The sequence below is a fragment of the Leucoraja erinacea genome, chromosome 12 (assembly GCF_028641065.1).
Source record: "Leucoraja erinacea ecotype New England chromosome 12, Leri_hhj_1, whole genome shotgun sequence".
In the NCBI taxonomy this organism is placed as follows: domain Eukaryota; kingdom Metazoa; phylum Chordata; class Chondrichthyes; order Rajiformes; family Rajidae; genus Leucoraja; species Leucoraja erinaceus.
Genome location: NC_073388.1, coordinates 15547897 through 15568507, shown reverse-complemented (window position 1 = coordinate 15568507; position 20611 = coordinate 15547897). Strand labels below are relative to the sequence as shown.

Sequence of the window (20611 nt, the reverse complement as noted above, 5' to 3'; positions counted from 1 at the left end):
GTGATATTTCAGTTATTTGTTTTTAATTACTTTGCAAAAATTTCTAAACACCTGTTTTCGCTTTTTTATTGTGAGGTATTGTGTGCAGATTGATTATAAAAAAAAATAATTTAATCCATTTTAAAGAATAAGGCTGTAATGTAACAAAATGTGGAAAAAGTGAAGTGGCGGAATACTTTCTGAATGCACTGTATGCAACCTGGAAATACAGCCCCATATATTCCCCTTGTGTAGTCTACAACCAAATGGTATGTGTTCTGAATTCTTCAATTTCAGGTAAACGATCCCCTTCCTTCTCATCCACCCAGTTTCTTCTCCAATACACCTGGACCATTTCCGACACTTCCCTACCATTCCTTGACCTCACCATCAACTGACAGACTTCATCCACTTCACCACCAACTTCCATCCGGCACTCCAATACACCTGGACCATTTCCGACACTTCCCTACCATTCCTTGACCTCACCATCCTAGCGGAGTTGGTCCTCACCCTCAATAACTTTGCGTTTGACTCCTCCCATTTCCTCCAAACACATGGCGTAGCTATGGGCACCAGCTACTCCAGCCTCTTTGTCGGGTACGTTGAACAATCCTTGTTCAATACGTACCAGGGCCCCATCCCCGACCTCTACCTCCGTTACTTTGACGCCTGCTTTGGGGCCACCTCCTGCACCTACACACAACTGACTGACTTCATCCACTTCACCACCAACTTCCATCCGGCACTCCAATACACCTGGACCATTTCTGACACTTCCATACCATTCCTTGACCTCACCATCACATATACTACAAACCAACTGACTCACATGGCTATCTGGACTACACGTCTTCCCACCCTGCCCCCTGTAAAGACTCCATCCCCTACTCCCAATTCCTCCGCCTACGCCGCATCTGCTCCCAGGATAAGACGTTCCACACCAGGGCATCGGAAATGTCCTCGTTCTTCAGAGAACGGGGATTCCCCTCCGCCACCATAGATGAGGCTCGCACCAGGGTGGCGGAGTAGATGCTGGGGAGTCGGGTACAGGGGATAAAGATTGATAGATGGTGCTGATTTTATCAACGAAAAAATGGAGGAATGAGTTGCAGAGATCCGGAGTAGAGGTGGGGGGAGTGTTGGCTCGAGGCTTGAGTAGGTTGCCCACTGTGGAGAAGAGGGTTCTGTGGTTTAGGCAGGTGGGGATCGGTGAATCCATGGAGGGAGAGGTAGGCAGCGGGATTTTGCATGTTGCGGAGATGAGAGCATTTTTGTAGTCAGGGTGAGGTGGAGTTTGTGGGGAAGCTTCAAGTGGGGTTATTGATTTTGCTGAGTGTGGCTTTGGAGCCTGTGATGTTGCAGAGGTTTTTATAGCTGATTTATTTGCGAGTCGTTCAAGTCGGCGACCAGTCTGTTTCAGCCTTCAATGCCGAGGTTTACGAAGTGCAGGTGTGTACCAGGGTGAAGATGTGTTGAAAGTTACGGTTCTTGTTTTGAGGGGGGCCTAGGGGTGGGGCATAGTGTTAAGTGAGGTAGACAGGTGGAGTTGAGATGGTTTGTGAGATCATCAGGGGAGATATGGGTTGAGTCCAGGGGGAGCGTGGTTGAGAGCAGGTCAGAGAGATGGTGGGGATCAATGGATTTTAGATTACGGAAGGTGATTTCTGAAAGGAGGGGCCTTGGTAGGTGGTGGAGTAGATGCTGGGGAGTCGGGTACAGGGGATAAAGATTGATAGATGGTGCTGATTTTATCAGCGAAAAGTTGGAGAAGGGATGGTGAACCGTATAAGCTTATGATCAGAGAGGGGGAAGAGGCATGGATGGAGGTCAAGTACCAGTTGATTTGTGGAGCAGACCAGGTCAAGGATGTGACCTTTGTCATGGGTGGGAAAGGTGACTTGCTGAGTGAGAGAGAAGTTGTCAAGTAAAAAGGCGAATTCAGATGCGAGCTTGCAGGTGGGGGAGTCCATGTGAATATTTAAGTCACCAAGTAGCAGCAGACGTGGGGAGAGGGATGAGGCAAGTGTGAGGAGTTCAGTGAAGTCAGATAGGAAGGAGGGGTTTGGTTTGGTTTAGGTGGCCGGTAAATGAGGATGACAATGTCTGCCAAACATGATGCCAAGACCAGCTCTTATTTACCTGCACAAAATCCATATCCCCCATTCCCCACACATCTATATGACTATCCAAAAGTCTCTTAAATGCCACTATTATATCTGCCTAAACCAGCATCGCCATATTGAGCAAAAAACTGTTTCTTGTGTCTCCGGCTCCTGTGTCTCCAGGAATCTGCGTCTGTATTATAAAGCCCATGTTGTTATTGGTATGAGCACGGGTTTCACATTGGTGAAAAAATTCTACTGTTAAGAAGAAAACTTAGTGGTTATTTCCTTTGTCTTTTATTCTTCTATCCATAATTGGTAGTGTATGAGTTAAATTTAGGATGTGTACTTGTGTCTTTCCTTTCCGGGTAATTTGTAGGCACCAGCCCATAATCTTTGATTGCAGTTTGCTAGTGACCTAGTGCATCCCAGAATGCTCATGATTGGCCTGATGGGGTCGATACTGACGCTTTATAGAGCAATCCAGTTGATTTCATTTTTTTCTACTTTTCCCCCTAGCTCTGAAATACTTTCACTTCTATATTTCTATCCCCTTTGAAACCCATATTTTAAACTTGCATTTAAAAAAAAAATTACGTACAGGACCCCTGGCTCTATTGTCAGTCACTTTAAATTTATATCCTCTGCCCTTTAACCCAACTGTTAACAAGAGCCGTTTCACTCTATTTCGTCTATCTAAACACATCAATCTTCTCTTAATATTTATTGCTCCAGTAGAAAAATCTCACATTTTCTACTTAATCTCCATAACTCCCTCATCCGTGGAGCCTGGAATCATTCCAATAAATCATTTGTGCAGGCCGTCAAAGTCTCATCCTTGAATGTTTTGATGCTACTAAGTGTTTCCTGCATTTTCCATGTAAGTTTTAGATTGCCAGTATCCTCAGTACTTCAGTGTTCCTTGAATGCAACCTATTTGCAAGGGTTTTCTCAGGTGAATGGTGTGCTTTAGCTCTGAAAATGAAATCATATTGAGCTGAAAATTTGCAGAAAGGCATCGTAGAGCAAGGTTTCTTTCTTTCACTCATTTGCCAGTCTGACACCTGTATCCACGAAGGGATTTGATGTTTGAAATATGCTCACTCCTTTGTTTTTATTCAACAGATTCACAACCACAGAAGAATGCAAACCCATACTTTTAATGTTGGAGTCATCTAAAAGAAAAAAGTCTGCCATCTGCTTATCATTTGAGTGTCCCGGATGAATTTTGTCTTCAAAGGCAAATTACTTTGGTGTCTGAATCTGTAGCATTTGATGTGTTTCAGTTTCAAATGAAACTGAACTCTTGATCATTTCCCTACACTTACCAGGTTGCTCCCAGTGCCTGTACGTTCATGGTTAGGAAAATAACAATTCACCAATTAAAAGGTAAAGAGAGATGCTGGTGTAATATTTCCAGTCTTCCTTTCTTATTCCATTCCACTCTATCTTCCTCACTGAGGACACCAGAACATCTTGAGCTCAGGCCACGTGTGCTCAACCACAGTACATCAGCCGATACACACAAAAGGGCCTGTCCCACTAGGCGATTTTTCTCGGCGACTGCCGGCATCATTGACTGACGTATCAGGTAACCGAAATATTTGCTGCGGTGGCGCGGCGTGATGCGGCGGTGACGCTGCGTGATGACGTAAGACGCGCGTTTTTTTTTTCAAGTGTCGCTACATTTTTTTGTCGCCGCTGGATTTTGAAATGTTCAAAATCTTTTGGCGACACTGATATGACGCCGGCAGTCGCCAAAAAAATCGCCAAGTGGGACAGACCCTTTGGACCTTGCATCTAAAGAATATTGGAGCACAAATACCAAACTTGCATACAGATCTGCTCGGTGCCAATGATGGAGATGTCTTTGAGGCCATGTTATTGATAGAATTGTAACTCTGCCAGCAGCTGAACTAGCTCTATACTAATATATATATATTATTTGTATATACAAATAGCACTATATGAACACTTAATTATTGTCATTAATTTTTCATATTGATGCTTTTAAAGCTAAAGAATCCAAGGAATACAGTACCCCTTTTCTCCATGTGCCTGAAGTCACCGAAGTATGATTTCACAGGGCCAGCAGCATTTTGGTAGTTCCCTTTGTAAACATTCTTTATATGTGAACTTGTGCATTGGTTACTGAGCTGCATAAAGTTCATAGCCAAATCTGATCCTATTCATATAAGTGCACTTTCCAGTTTGGGTCACTGTGAAAATGGAGTTAGAAACCAGAATGTGTGGCCTTGGCATTTTCAAAAAAGGGTTCCGTTTTCCAAGGTGAGGAATATTTTAAATTTGTTTTACCACTGAAGATTACAAAAAAGTTTTCAGAGGATCTTCACTCGTCATTCCTGATAGATATTTTGAATTGAAAGGTGACCTGTTGGAATTATTATGGATTTAACGTCAGTTCTGCAGTGTGGAGAAAATGACTATTCATACCTGACTTTATAATGACAAATCTTTTTCTACATTGTTTTTATTAGTTTTTTTTTTTTAATCCAGCATCTCTGAGTCTGCTAATTTTGCCAGAGCTAAAATCTACCACACCTAACAGTCTGTGAATTTGGAGTGTCCAGTGAAAGCACGATATTTTTTTAAATAAATCCATCTATTAGTTTATGAATTACTGCAATCATTCCTTTGAATTGGTCAAAATTTGACCAGTTCAGGAAAAAAAAAAGTTGTAATGAAAGAAGAACAGTGATTGTAGTATTTTTGAGTAGAGTTGGCCACTTTTGCTTGTGGGTTATACTGAGAGATTTCCGCTATTGCCAGTATAACTGTGTAAAACCTTATTCATTATCCCAATTTATTATCCTAACTTAATCTAGCAGAAACAGTTTGCATTTTCTCATCCCACTGGTGTTGTTTATGTTTCAGGATAAAGTTGAAGATTATAATTGGTGCTCACCCAATGCAAATGTTCCTCCTTTTAGCATGAGACTTAGTACATTTAAACTGTAATTTTTACTTAAGAGATTATGATTTAGAAAGCTGTAAGTAGAAGAGGCACAAAGTGCTGAGCACATTGGTGCCAATGCAACACTTGGTGTGTTGGACAAGAATCTGAAGTATCATGGAAGTGAACTACTGAAATTTAGTATATCCATAAAGGGAGGCGGAGATAAAGATGGCAGGAACTTTCCCATATACCTGTTTGTAGAGAAATTGTTGCAGGATGATAAGTGATGTAAAATTACATCCCCTGCCATACAAAAGCATTCGAGAGAGTCTGGTGTAGAAAAGAATTAAATCGTTGTACAGAATAAAGAACTTTCTATCTTGGTTTGTAAAACTGTACCCACATATTAAAAATTATGTAAATTTTTGGTAATTTTGTTTTTCAGAAAATTCTGATGTAAAGATAAAATTCAAGATGGTATATGTATAAAACAAATTGTACACGTGCTGTTTTTATATATAAAAAGCACAAACAGTCAACATGGAGACAAGCAAATGAGTCAGAATAGAGTCTGAGCTTTTTAAGACTTTTACTGTGTCATGGTTTTTGTAAATTGTAAAAGTTGCAAATGTATTCTACATTGTGGATAACGTTCTATCACTTGTCTTAATTAACACTTTATTTTAAAGCCATGATCCAGTGGTGAAAGTAATTAATTTTGGCTTGAAGTAGTCAAATTGTATGTCCACCAGAAAAAATAACAAGCATGTAGTTTCCACTGCGCGGCAGAATACATGATTTTCCACCTGCATCACAGTTAAAGTGAAATACTCCAGAAGAGTAAATGTATTAATAATATCTCATACTGCTGTTATAAGTTAATTGTCATGCAGAATTCAATTTTTCAGCTTAGAGGGTGCTTAAATAAGCTAAAAATGCACACTAAAAAAATGTTTTTTATGGTGTGGGTTGTCTACTGCCCAGGAGTGTGCATCATCCTTTACTAAGTTCAGAAAACCAATTGCATAGTGTAATACCCACTCTCAACTCAATAAAAAGGGCATTGCGTTCAAGAAGGAAATGCAGATGCTGGAAGATCGAAGGTACACAAAATTGCTGGAGAAACTCAGCGGGTGCAGCAGCATCTATGGAGCGAAGAAAATAGGCGACGTTTCAGGCCATAACCCTTCTTCAGACTGAAAAAGGGCATTGCAATGTGTATACCAAGCAGAGTCAACCCAGGTCATCACAATGTTGCATCTCCAGGATTAGGCGGTTTACCGATAAAAATGTTTGCTTGTATTCTCTGGAGCTGAGTGAGTAAAATCAGTATGGGCTATTATTAATGACATTTGTAGAAGAACACAAATCTTTTTTTAATCGGTTCCCATTCATCAAGACTTAAACATTTATACTAAAGGGAGACGCACTGAGTATCCCAAGCACTTGATGTTTTCGCTTTGGATTTCTAACATCTGCAATGATTTGTGTTTGAGGGAAGTAAATTCCTGATCTACAGTGCATTGCTGAATGGAAATACATCTCATTGATGTTTGGTGTCTTAACATTGGCTGCGCCTTGTCCTAATGAGCAGCAGTAGCAGCAAATATGCGCATTTTTCCCATCAGGAACTGCTGTGAATATTCTTGGACTAAAGAACATGCGGTGAATAGTGTTGGAAGGAACTGCAGAAGCTGGTTTAAACCAAAGATTGGCCCCAAATGCCGGAGTAACTCAGCGGGGCAGGCAGCATCCCTGGAGAGAAGGCATGGGTGACATTTTGGATCGACCCGAAATGTCACCCATTCCTTCCATCCAGAGATGCTGCTTGTCCATGCGGTGAATAGTGTTGTTTAATTAACTTAATTTGAGATTTATTGGAACTCCAATTGGAGAACAGGAGTTTAATGCAGTTGCTGGCAGTATTTCAACTTTTATTGAGAAATGCAACCTGCTGCCATTGCAGAAGGTCACAGCTTGGACAATAACAGAAACCATGGACTCGCGCTGGATTTGTTTAAAGCTATTTTATCGGTAAATAATAGTGATAATAGTGGCCTGGTATGTGTCCATATTGAACCCAGATGCTAGGTGTATCCCCCTGCTTTAATGTATTAATTTCTCAAAGAAATGAATCCTACCTGTTGGTAATATCCAAAAAAATCTGTATTTAGGCTTGTGCAAAGTAGTTTTAACGAAGGACTTCCTACATGGGACTTCCTATGTTAAATCAAACCTTTCACTTATCCAACGTCCGATTCTGAAAGGCTTTCAAAGCATATTCTTATGGATATTTTGGCAAGGCCAGTATTTATTTATTTATTTATTGGGTACAACCCAGACCAGGAAATTATGGCAGATTCTCTTCCCTGAAAGAAATTTGTAACGTTTATTTTTGTCAGAATTATTCTGTTAACATATGCTTCCCAGCGACAAAGTGCGGTTCAAACATTTGTGGTTAAATGGTAAAGGCCTCTGAATGTCAGCCCAGTAAACAACCACTCTTTATCCATGATGATGTAATTGGCAGAGAAAACAATACAGTAAAACAATTAAGTGAAAGCTTCACTTAATTGTCCTCATTTTCTTTTTTGCTTGAGAATTATGGAGCTGGATGTCCTGGTCCCAATTACTCAAGTCCATTTCAAACATCCTTTGACTGTTATATCTGTATGAGAAGAATAGAGTGCTTAATATGATGCCAGTATAGAATTTGTGGCACGATTGGTGCTTACTATGGCAATATTCAGTTAGTATCATTGAGCATTATAACAGATACTGTATGTAAGGTGCCATGTATAGTGCCCTCCATGTTTGGACCAAACACCCATCATTTATTTATTTGCCTCTGTACTTCACAATTTGAGATTTGTAATAGAAAAAAATTCACATGTGGTTAAAGTGCACATTGGCAGATTTTAATAAAGGCCATTTTTATACATTTTGGTTTCACCGTGTAGAAATGACAGCAGTGTTTATATATAGTTCCCCCATTTCAGGGCACAGCAATGTCATGTAAATGAAAGTAGTCATGTTTAGTATTTTGGTGCATATCCTTTGCATGCTTGAAGTCTGCGATTCATGGACATCATCAGTTGCTGGGTGTCTTCTCTGGTGATGCTCTGTCAGGCCTGTATTGCAGCCATCTTTAGCTTATGCTTGTTTTGGGGGCTAGTCCCCTTCAGTTTTCTCTTCAGCATATAAAAGTGATGCTCAATTGGGTTCAGATCGGGTGATTGATTTGACCACTCAAGAATTGACCATGATTTAGCTTTGAAAAACTCCTTTGTTGCTTTAGCAGTATGTTTGGGATCATTGTCTTGCTGTAGCTTGAATTGCTGGCCAATGAGTTTTGAAGTATTTGTTTGAATTTGAGCAGATAGGATGTGTCTATACACATCAGAATTCATCATGCTACTACCATCAGCAATTGTATCATCATTGAAGATAAGTGAACAAGTACCTTCAGCACCCATACATGCCCAGGCCAAAACACCCCCACCACTGTGTTTCACAGATGAGGTGAATGCTTTGGATCTTGGGCAGTTCCTTCTCTCCTGCCCTCACTCTGATATAAGTTTTTTGTCTGATCTTCGTCTCATCTGTCCACAAGACCTTTTTCCAGAACTGTGATTGTTCAAATAAGTACTTCTTGGCAAACTAACCTGGCCATCCTATTTTTGTGGCTAACCAGTGGTTTGCATCTTTCAGTGTAGCCTCTGTATTTTTGTTCATGAAGTCTTCTGCGACAGTGGTCATTGACAAATCCACACCCGACTCCAGAAGAGTGTTTCTGATCTGTCGGCGAGGTGTTATAGAGATAATTCTTCGTCATCAGCGGTGGAGGTCTTCTAAAAACCTTCCAGTCCCTTTGTGATTAGTAAGCTCACCAGTGCTCTCTTTCTTCTTAATGATGTTCCCGACAGTTGATTTTGGTAAGCTTTAGGTTTGGCTGATGTCTCTAACAGTTTCATTTTTGTTTCTCAGTCTCATAACGGCTTATTTGACTTTCATTGGCACAACTTTGGTCCTCATGTTGATAAACAGCAATAAAAGTGTCCAAAGGTGATGGAAAGACTGGAGGAAAGACTAGGTGCTGAGAGCTCTCTTATACCTGCATTAAGCAGGCAATTAAACACACCTGAGCAATTACAAACACCCGTGAAGTCATGTGTATCAAACATCATGGTGCCCTGAAATGGGGGCGATAATGTATAAACACAGCTGTAATTTCTACATGGTGAAACCAAAATGTATAAAAATGGCCTTTAATAAAATCTGACAATGTGCACTTTAACCACCTATTTCTTTCTATTACAAATCTCAAATTGTGGAGTACAGAGGGAAATAAATAAATGATGGGCCTTTGTCCCAAACATTATGGAGGGCACTGTATCTAGTAGTAATTCATATCCCATTTATCTCTGCATGGAGTTACATTTTCCTGTAATTGTATAGCACTTTGAAACCTAGATGAGATGAGATCCTTCACAGAACATAGAACATTTCCCTTACTGGTATTACAATAGACAGGAATTTATATCCTGCAGGTTTGTTTTTTAAATCCTTCATCAAATGCTTGTTTTTTAAATTGGCTTTCCATCCTTTATTCTTGTACCAAAATGGGATCTGTGAACTTGTCAAACAAGCTTTTGAAAAATTAGCAACGGTACAAGAACTGATAGAAACATAGAATCATAGAAAATAGGTGCAGGAGTAGGCCATTCGGCCCTTCGAGCCTGCACCGCCATTCAATATGATCATGGCTGATCATCCAACTCAGTATCCTGTACCTGCCTTTTCTCCATAGCCGCTGATCCCTTTAGCCACAAGGGCAACATCTAACTCCCTCTTAAATATAGCCAATGAACTGGCCTCAACTACCTTCTGTGGCAGAGAATTCCAGAGATTCACCACTCTCTGTGTGAAAAATGTTTTCCTCATCTCGGTCCTAAAAGATTTCCCCCTTATCCTTAAACTGTGACCCCTTGTTCTGGACTTCCCCAACATCGGAAACAATCTTCCTGCATCTAGCCTGTCCAACCCCTTAAGAATTTTGTAAGTTTCTATAAGATTCCCCCTCAATCTTCTAAATTCTAGCTAGTACAAACCGAGTCTATCCAGTCTTCACATGAAAGTCCTGACATCCCAGGAATCAGTCTGGTGAACCTTCTCTGTACTCCCTCTATGGCAAGAATGTCTTTCCTCAGATTAGGAGACCAAAACTGTACGCAATACTCTAGGTGTGGTCTCACCAAGACCCTGTACAACTGCAGTAGAACCTCCCTGCTCCTATACTCAAATCCTTTTGCTATGAATGCTAACATACCATTCGCCTTCTTCACTGCCTGCTGCACCTGCATGCCTACTTTTAATGACTGGTATACCGTGACACCCAGGTCTCGTTGCATCTCCCCCTTTCCTAATTGGCCACCAGTCAGATAATAGTCTGCTTTCCTGTTTTTGCCACCAAAGTGGATAAGCTCACATTTATCCACATTACTGCATCTGCCATGCATTTGCCCACTCACCCAGCCTATCCAAGTCAACTTGCAGCCTCCTAGCATCCTCCACACAGCTAACACTGCCCCCCAGCTTCGTGTCATCCACAAATTTGGAGCAGTTGCATTCAATTCCCTCCAAATCATTAATATATATCGTAAATAGCTGGGGTCCCAGCACTGAGCCTTGCGGTACCCCACTAATCACTGCCTGCCATTGTGAAAAGGACCCGTTTACTCCTACTCTTTGCTTCCTGTCTGCCAGTCAGTTCTCTATCCACATCAATACTGAACCCCCAATACCGTGTGCTTTAAGTTTGTATACTAATCTCTTATGTGGGACCTCGTCAAAAGCCTTCTGAAAGTCCAGATATAACCCATCCACTGGTTCTCCCTTATCCACTCTACTAGTTACATCCTCGAAAAATTCTATAAGATTCGTCAGACATGATTTACCTTTCATAAATCGATGCTGACTTTGTCCAATGATTTCACCACTTTCCAAATGTGCTGCTATCCCATCTTTAATAACTGATTCTAGCAGTTTCCCCACTACCGATGTTAGACTAACTGGTCTGTAATTCTCCGTTTTCTCTCTCCCTCCCTTTTTAAAAAGTGGGGTTACATTAGCTACCCGCCAATCCTCAGTAACTACTCCAGAATCTAAAGATCTAACTGATCCTTCACTCCTCGTGATTTCTCAACCCATCCCCATTCTCCAAGCCCTATAAAATGTCAAAACACACTGAAGAAATCAATATAAAATTGTATTTGTTCATTTATTCTATTTACATAGTAAAATATGTTTGTAATGCTGTTTCTGGCTTTAATCTTTACCATTTCCGAAGTAAAGATGAATGTATATTTAATTCTAAACCTTTTACTTTTTCAATACAACGTCCCTAACCAATTCATTGTTTTAATATTTAATGAAAATTAGTCTCTCGGTAACAGCTAATTCAAATGTGGTGCTGGACTGCTTTGTGTCCAGGGTAACTTCGTCGTGCTCCATGTTCTCTTTGAAAATCCAAATCGGGCTGAACATAAAGGTTTGTTTTAACGTTTTTGTTTATCGAGGAGCCCATTGCTAACCAAAATTAAATGTTCCACCACACTTTAGTGCCTATCTGTGATTGGGAATTTGCATGTTAGTCACTTGCTACATTGTTTAGTTCTTCCACGATACATTGGAACAAAATTGGATGTAGTAGGGCATTGATCTGGCTCTTGTATGCCAAGTTATTAACAATATGACGATGACATTACAGCGAGAGAACAGGACGAGGTACTCCTTCTCTCATTGAATAGAACAAAAACGGTTGTGAAATTAACAGCTTCAGGTCAAAGAAGGAATGTAAATCAGAGTCGTTGACGTCAATGTCAAAATAGGGAAGAAAGCAAAGATGAATTCAAGATTAACCATGTAAATTGTGAAAAAGAGAAAAGACGGGAAGGAAAACTTAAATAAAACAAACTGCATTGTTACTAATTCCTACAACAATTAAAACTAGAAATATTTAGCTCCATATTTAGAGCGGTGCCCTTCGATGCAGGAGATGTTGAGTAACAATAATAAACGTGTGTGATGCAATAAACAGAATGAACCCAACAGGACCCAACTTTCTTCAGCAAATAAAGTTCAGATCTGCAGTTCACGTACAATTTCACACCATTCTATAATGAGGAAATTTGATGCTTCGTCGTGGAAAAGGTATAGTCGGAAGTGGGGTCCCGACCCGAAACGTTGCCTATGTATTCCCCGCACAGACGCTGTTTGACCTGCTGAGTTATTGTGCGGTTGCATTTTGGACAGCAGAAATTGAATAATTGAGAACAATTCTGCCCGTTTTCGCCCATTCTTCCACTGCCAGTTGTGCATGAATAACATTTTGCATGAGAGCTATAAGCCTCAGCATCATTCTTCTAGCAAACTGACCCAGTCTTGTACTTCCATCATCTTTCTTCGATAGATGTTCACATTTTGTTTTAATTTAAACAGAAGATTGACACAAAATGCTGGAGTGACTCAGCGGGACAGGCGGCATCTCCGGAGAGAAGGAATGGGTGACGTTTCGGGTCGAGACTTAATTTATCTTTGCTTTCAAGTAAGGACGGCACGGCGGCACAGGGGTAGAGTTGCTGCCTTACAGCGTCTGAAACCGGGTTCGATCCTGGCTGCGTTGCTGTCTGGAAGTTTGTACGTCCTCCCGTGACCTCCCGCACTTCAAAAACGTTGGTTAATTGGCTTCTGTAAGTTGCAAATTGTCCCTAGTGTGTAGGATAGTGCTAGTGTACAGGGTGATGATTGGTCGGCGTGGACTCGGTGGGCCTGTTTCCATGCTGTATCTCTAAAGTTTAAAGTACTTGCAAGTTTTTTTAAATCCCGTTTCCGTGCTCTCAAGAATATATTTCTGGAATAACCTTTGTTTCATACGAATATGATCATTGCTTCACAGCACAAAGCACGTTCCCAGATTTCCCTCTAGTGCCCACATCAGTACATTACAGTCTCCCTTCAAAATAGACTCCGTGTTGTTTGTTTCTGTTTGCACATTAAGCATTTAACTGCTGCCTTATTCATGTCCACGTATGTCTTTCGCTGTTCAATGTCCAGGTAAGAATCATGGTTTGATTTTTGTTTCTTCAGCTGTTGATAATTTGTTCGTTTTGAGTATCGAGGTACAGTGAAAAGCTTTTAGTTTCGTGCTATCCAGTCAGCGGAAAGACTACATGATTACAATCGACCTGTCCACAGTGTACATATACAGGATAAAGGTAATAATGTTTCGTGTAAGGTAAAGTCCAATTAAAGATAGTCAGAGGGTCTCCAGTGAGGTAGATGGTAGCTCAGGACCACTCTAGATGTTGATAGGATGGTGCAGTTGCCTGATAACAGCTGGAAAGAAACTGTCCCTGAATCTGTAGGTATGTTTATTGGAATATATTATATGTCACAGGTTTTACTCTCATTTTTGTTGGGCTTATGGGATATATACTTTTTCGACTGAGGTGCAGGCTTTAAAATAGCAATTTATTTAGATGAATTCAGCGTTTCCAAACTTTTTATTTAGAATAGCAAACGAAGACCATGAATGGACTGTGGCCAAATTCTGTCAATCATGAAACTGAATGTAATCATTCACCTGTAATCAGAACTGAAGGATGCTTATAGAGACAATGTTGAAAGCAAATAAAGAATTGGGGTGATGCTGTGATAGGGGTGGAGCAGTTTGTGGGAAAAGAAGAGCGGAGATCTATGTTGAGTTGTAACACCATTTTTCAGTTGAAGTGCATGCTATACTCCAGTCAGATTTCAGAACAATTCCTTTAGTATGAATTGCTGATTGTGCAGCTGTTAGTGCACCTGCCTCAGTTCCAGGGACTCAAGTTTAATAATGCTTTTTATTAAAATGGTGAGATTGGAAAATGTTAATGTATAAAGGTATCTGGGTGTCATTATCATAAATCACTGAAGAAATGGTCCTGACCCAAAACATCACCTATCCATGTTCTTTAAGAATGGTGACTGACCTGCTAAGTTACTCCAGCACTTTGTGTCTTACACTGAAAGCTAATATGTAGGTCTAGGTAGCCATTATGAAAGCTAATAGCACTTAAGGGCCTGTCCCACTTGGCCGTCATTTATGCGACAGGCCGGTAGTGACTAACGAGCGACAGTCACACGCGTCTTCATGCATCAGCACAGCCGTCCGGAGCGCATGACTTCATTTGAATACCCAGTGGAAAGTTGTTTATTGCATAATGCTGTATTTTCTTTCGAATTATGGTGTAATTCATAACCTTTGGGCTATGTTTACATTATCGGTGCAGCTACCTATTGAACAAATTGTTTTAAACTCTCTAAAAGAGTGTCAAGTGTCTGAATATTCGCAAATTTTTAATGAATCATCATCAGCATCAAACGTTGCAGATCAGCCTACCACAATATGTCACCTACATGTATACAGGCAAATGACTCAATAGAGATAACTTATTCTCTGGGGACTTTCTGATTTCAAACTCCATCTCAAAATGTACCTACATTCCACCATCCAAAGCATGTACAATCAAGATATTCGTGATAGTTGATTCGGTGTACTACAGTACTGCACGTTCGAGGTCAGGACGTCAGCGTGCGACCGCAATACGTCCGCGTGCGTACACGATACGTCACGCCGGACGTGCGTGAAGATTTTGTGCACTAAAAAATCCTGGAGTGCCGCGCGATACCGCGTGCAACTCCATACCCCTCTGCGCTTCTCCATGCGACCGTCCCGCGCCTCCCACCAGCTACCCGTGCATCTCAACACGACGACGAGGTTGTGTAAATGGCGCGCAAATGACAGCCAAGTGGGACAGGCCCTTTACGCTCTATCTGCCGAGTCCAGCTGGAGCTCCCTGTTGCTGGGCTGGTCACTTCAATTCCCTTTCCGATTCCCATGCAAACCTGTCTGCCGTTGGTTACTTCCACGGTCAAAGTGAGGCTGTATGCAAACTAGAAGAACAATACTTAGTATTCTGTTTTGAAAAGTATTGGAAAAGATTTAATATGAATCCAAGGGGTAACTTTTTCACACAAAGGGTGTTTGGAACAAGCTGAACAAACAAGAGGAGATGGTTGAGGCTGGGACTATCCCATTGTTTAAGAGACAGACAGTTACATGGATAGGACAGGCTTGGAGGGATATGAACCAAGCGTAGGCAAGTGGGACTAGTGTAGCTGGGACATTGTTGGCTGGAGTGGGCGAGTTGGGCCAAAGGGCCTGTTTCCACACTGTATCACTCTATGACTGTGACTAGCCTACGACCCAATGAACATTGAATTTTCCATTTTTAGATAAAAATTCCCCATCCTCTCTTCTCACCTACCCACTCCCCCAACAGCCCCTGCCCATGAACACCTTTCTTTCCATTCCTCAGCCCCACCACCCCGTTCCTTTCGCCTCTTCCAACTCTTCTATGTGTTCCCCACCCTTTTCCTTTCCACTCTCCATCCGTTGCTCTGACTCTACATTTTGCTCCCTACCTTCCCTGCTTATCAGATTCCACCATTTGTAGCCTTTTGTCTTCAACACCACACTTCCAGCATTGGTTACTATCTCCACCCTTCTCTCCCCCACTTGACTCATCTGTCTTATCAACCGCTCCTTACCAAGATCCACCTATTACTTACTAGCTCTTGCTATGGTTCTTCCCATCACCTCTTTCTCCCAGCATGTTGGTACAAATAACATCGATAGGAAAAGGGTCGAAGTTCTACAGAATGAATACAGTGAGCTAAGCAAGTGGTTAAAAACCAGGATCTCGAGGGTACTAATCGTCAGATTATTCCCAGAGGCTTGTGCTAGTGAAGGTAAGAACAGGAAGATAAACACAAAATGCTGGAGTAACTCAGTGGAACAGGCAGCATCTCAGGAGAGAAGGAATGGGTGACGTTTCGGGTTGAGACCCTTCTTCAGACGAACAGGAAGATAGATTAATGTGTGGCTGTGGAGTTAGTGCAGGGGACAGTTATTCTGATTTTTGGGCCATTGGGACCTCTTCAAGGGAAGTGGAGGAGAACCAATAACATGGCGAGTAGGTTTCTGAGTGCTACTCCGGAGATTTTAAACTAGATTGGCAGGGGGACGGGTTCCAATGCAGGAGTGAGGCAGTTGAGAGGCTGGAAGTCAGTATGGAAGATGTTGAAAGCAAGATCAGTACAAAGGATAGGCAGGGTGTGAGTCAGGACTGTTGATTTACTTTGCATTTATTTCAATGCAAGGTGCCTCACTGGTAAGGCTGATTAACGACATGGATAGGTGCATGTGAATGGGACGTTATAGCCATTACAAAAAAAGGGAATGTTAACTTAATATTCCAGTGTACCGGGTTCACAGGTGAGACAGAGGGGGAGGTGTTGCTCTATTGATTAAGGAGAAGGTCATGGCTGTAGTCCTAGGTGACATTACTGATGTTTTATCCAGTGAGGTTATATGGGTAGAGACAGTTAAGGTGGACCTTGCCAATGGCTAGGGTGGCACAGAAGTGCAGCGGTAGAGTTGCTGCCTTGCAGAGCCAGATACCCAGGTTCGATCCTGAGTATGGGTGCTGTATGTATGTAGTTTGTACATCCTCCCTGTGACCGGGTGGGCTTTCTCCAGATGCCCCGGTTTCCTTCCACATTAAAGATGTGCAGGTTTGTAGGTCACTTGTGTAATGTATTCATACATATTCATGTATATGTTTGAGTTGGTGTTCAATATAAGCAGGGAATGTTGGGTAATAAAACTCTCTTGTGATCCAGGCAACCTGGTTGTAAGTTGTTATTCATTCTGCCATCCGGAATATAACAAAATTGTCGATGAGGATGGGATAGAGTTTGTGAATTCATCCTTTAAATACAGTGCAGGACTGTTTTGCAACATGCAGTATTGTTTAAATTTTAAACAGTAAATACGTAGTTGTGTCACAGTTGTTTGCGAGCTGGACATGATAGGCCGCAGATCCTTCTATGTAGGGGACTGTAGTTTAAAACAGCAGCTGGACAAATCGTCGAGAGTTTGGCAGGCTCTCTATGTTGTGCCTACGTGGCAAGATGCCATCTTTGGGATTGTATAAGATTTCTTTTGTCGAGTTCCTCAAGCTGAAAAGTGCTTGTACAGCTAAGTTTTAGGTGAATTGTTACACCAGAACAGACAGGAAATCGGGGATGGCAGCGTCCACGACACAATGGCAGCGTCCACGAGCTACATCGGAAATCTTGGCACTTTTGACAAGAGTAGAGAACCGTTCAGCTCCTATATGGAGAGAGCGAACATGGTTTTCACGGCAAACAACATAATAGAGATTAGTGGTGAAGGAGAGATAGTGATTAAAACAAATAAGGCTGTTTGCGAACGCATGAAAGTGATTCTGCTCACGGAGATCGGTCCTGAAGTGTACGGCACACTCTTGAATCTCCTTGCCCCCATAAAGGCAAAAAGACGTGCCATTCAATGACATAATGAAGAAGTTGGAGGAGCACTTCAACCCAAAGCCTCGGGAAATTGCAGAAAGCTATAAATTCGGCACTAGAAACTAGAAGCAGAATGCGACAATCAATGAGTACATTGTTGCCTTGAAAAACGGAACTTTGCACTGTAACTTTGGAACCTTTCTCGGACGCGCACTACGCAACAGATTTGTTTGTGGTCTAGTGTATGAACAAATTTAGTCCAAACTTATGAACGCTCCATATCTTACATTCGAGAAAGCATGCAAGATTGCTACCACAATGGAGATGGCATCAAAGAATGCTTGTGAGTTTCGTCCACCATGGACTGCAATGGCTGTTTACAGTCACAAGGCAGTGCCTATGGCCAAACCAGGAGGCGCTAAACCAAGTATGGCGGGGAGCCGAGTTCAGCCAGTTGTTATCGTTGCAATGGTACTCACTCATCCCAATTTTGTCCGTTCAAAATGGCCAAGTGCTATAACTGCCAGACGAAAGGCCATATTGCCTCAGCATGTCGGGCCAAGCTTAAAACAGGAAACCAGCAACCTGCGAAACAAGCGACAACACCAGAAAGGAGTTCACAACTTGGAGATGAACTCAGAGGGAGTTTAACTCAGGTTGTACACCGTTTATGCAACCAACATTGATAAGCCTACAACCAGCCAAGGCAAGGACTTTCGAACTAAACTATTGATTAATGAACAGTTAATCGATATATGTATTGACACAGCAGCAGATTGTTCGGTCATGAGCAAAGACCTGTACGAAACAAAGTTCCCACAGTTCCCATTGTTTGAGAGTAAGGTCAAGCTGAGAACCTACTCGGGCGAAGTTTTGGAGACTTGTGGACAAATTAACTGTAAAGTTCAGCATAACGGTCAGTCAGTAACACTGCCCATCATAGTGGCCAGCTACAGAGATAAACCAATCCTTGGAAAGGATTGGCTGAGTAGAATAGAGTTAGACTGGAAGAACATTTTCAGCGTTGATTTTGTCCAAATCACGTCTTGAAAAAGTCATAAGCAATCATGCAAACATTTTTGCTGACAGTTACACGGGAATAACGGGGTACTCTACACACATTTGAGTTAAGCAAGATGTGAGACCTGGGTATTGTCGACAAAGATCTGTACCATATGCACTAAAGCAACAAGTGGAGGTAGAACTCGACAGGTTAGAGCGGAATGGAATACCAGTGAAGACAGACCAAACTGGGCAACGCCAATTGTGGCCGACAAAACTGTTCGACTATGTGGTGACTACAAAGTCACAATCAACCAAGCCGTTGTTGACGAACAATAATCGTTACCAATCTCGCAAGATCTGTACGCAGAACTTAACGGAGCAAGAGTCTTCACTAAACTGGATGTGTCTCACGCTTATGCCCAACTCATTGTCGACAAGGAAAGTTAGCAGTACTTGACAATCAACACATACGAGGGTTTGTATTCATATACAAAGCTGCCCTATGGTGCGAAATCCTCCCCAAAATGTATTTCCAGTCTGTCATGGACAAAATGTGACAAGGCATTCCGCACTGTGTGTGCAACCAGGATGACCTCCTGATATTCACTGAGGGCATGGTAGATCATCTGGAAATCCTTGAGCAAGTTCTCACACAACTGAACTGCCACAATGTCAAACTGCGACAAAGCAAACGGTTTGTAAGTTAAGTAACTGAGTTCCAACACTGTATAAGTAAAACGAAAATGTGTAGATATGTAAAATAAGTATATTATGTTTACCATTTAAGATTTCATAAATACTGGTTTAAATCAAGTATCACAACAACAAAATGGTAACTGAGTACTTAGATTTAATACTTTAAAAAAGGAGAGCGGTCTAATGTATTCATACATATTCATGAATATGTTAATGAGTTGGTGTTCAATATAAGCAGGGAATGTTGGGTAATAAAACTCTCTCTCATGATCCAGGCAACCTGCGAGTAAGATGTTATTCATTCTTCCGTCCGGAATATAACAACTTGGACTCAGTGGGCCAAAGGGCCTGTATCCACGCTGTATCTCTAAACTAAACTAAACTAAATTTAAACTAAAATGTAACTAAAAAATGCCATGGCAGTCTGAAGAAGGATCGCAACCTGAAACGTCACCCATCATTTTTCTTCAGAGATGCTGCCTGACCCACTGAGTTGCTTCAGCATTTTGTGTCTATTTAAATTTATCTAAACTATGATTTTCCCTGTGAAAAACAGTAGTAAGTCCCTCTGCAGTTACTACATTTGGACATCATCTATCTTGAAGATAGTCATGATTATTGCCTCACAGATATTTCCTGGATGACCCTCCACTTTCAAGATATCGGTGATAAGGATATAAATTCTTCCAGTCAATCTTCTCCCCTATTCAAATCACGTTGCCATGTCCATAGTGTTCTAGTCCTCTGATATTTTGGATTTGCCCAAGGAGGATTGGAGAAACATAGAAACATAGAAAATAGGTGCAGGAGTAGGCCATTCGGCCCTTCGAGCCTGCACCGCCATTCAATATGATCATGGCTGATCATCCAACTCAGTATCCTGTTCCTGCCTTCTCTCCATACCCCCTGATCCCTTCAGCCACAAGGGCCATATCTAACTCCCTCTTAAATATAGCCAATGAACTGGCCTCAACTACCTTCTGCGGCAGAGAATTCCAGAGATTCACCACTCTCTGTGTGAAAAAAGTTTCCCTCATCTCGGTCCTAAAAGATTTCCCCTTTATCCTTAAACTGTGACCCCTCGTTCTGGAGAAGGATCAGAAATTCTGTTATTGCCTCCTTCATTCCCTTTATGAGTTTGGTTGCATTTTATCTACTTTTCAATATGTTGAATTACTGAATTTCTTCCTTTGTATATCGTAGGCAAAATTTCACGTGCTACCTCTTCAATTGCAATGACTGCAATGGCCCACTTTTGTGAAGACAGATGCAGTGCTCTCCTCGGTTTAATTCTCTCGGTTGCACTGTCTCACTAAATACAGGCTGAAATAATATTTATTAAAGCGGGAGTTAGGATTAAAGGCAGATTTTGTGAGGCTGAGTACAAAGTAACTGGAATGGATCTCCCTGACCCCCTCCCCACCCCCCCAGGTGAATTCTGCAAAATGCTTTGTAGTTTGTTCAGACTTGT

The 20611-nt window shown here is 41.6% G+C and overlaps 1 protein-coding gene across 1 annotated transcript in view; it reads left to right on the top strand.

Moving 5' to 3' along the window:
- Window positions 1-20611, top strand: part of med12 (mediator complex subunit 12) — a 363139-nt gene that overhangs the window by 103969 nt on the left and 238559 nt on the right. Inside the window, exon 44 of the mRNA XM_055643638.1 lies at window positions 3210-13116. Within this exon, the coding sequence (XP_055499613.1) occupies window positions 3210-3247 (38 nt within the window). The 3' untranslated portion in view covers window positions 3248-13116. The remainder of the gene's footprint in view (window positions 1-3209; window positions 13117-20611) is intronic.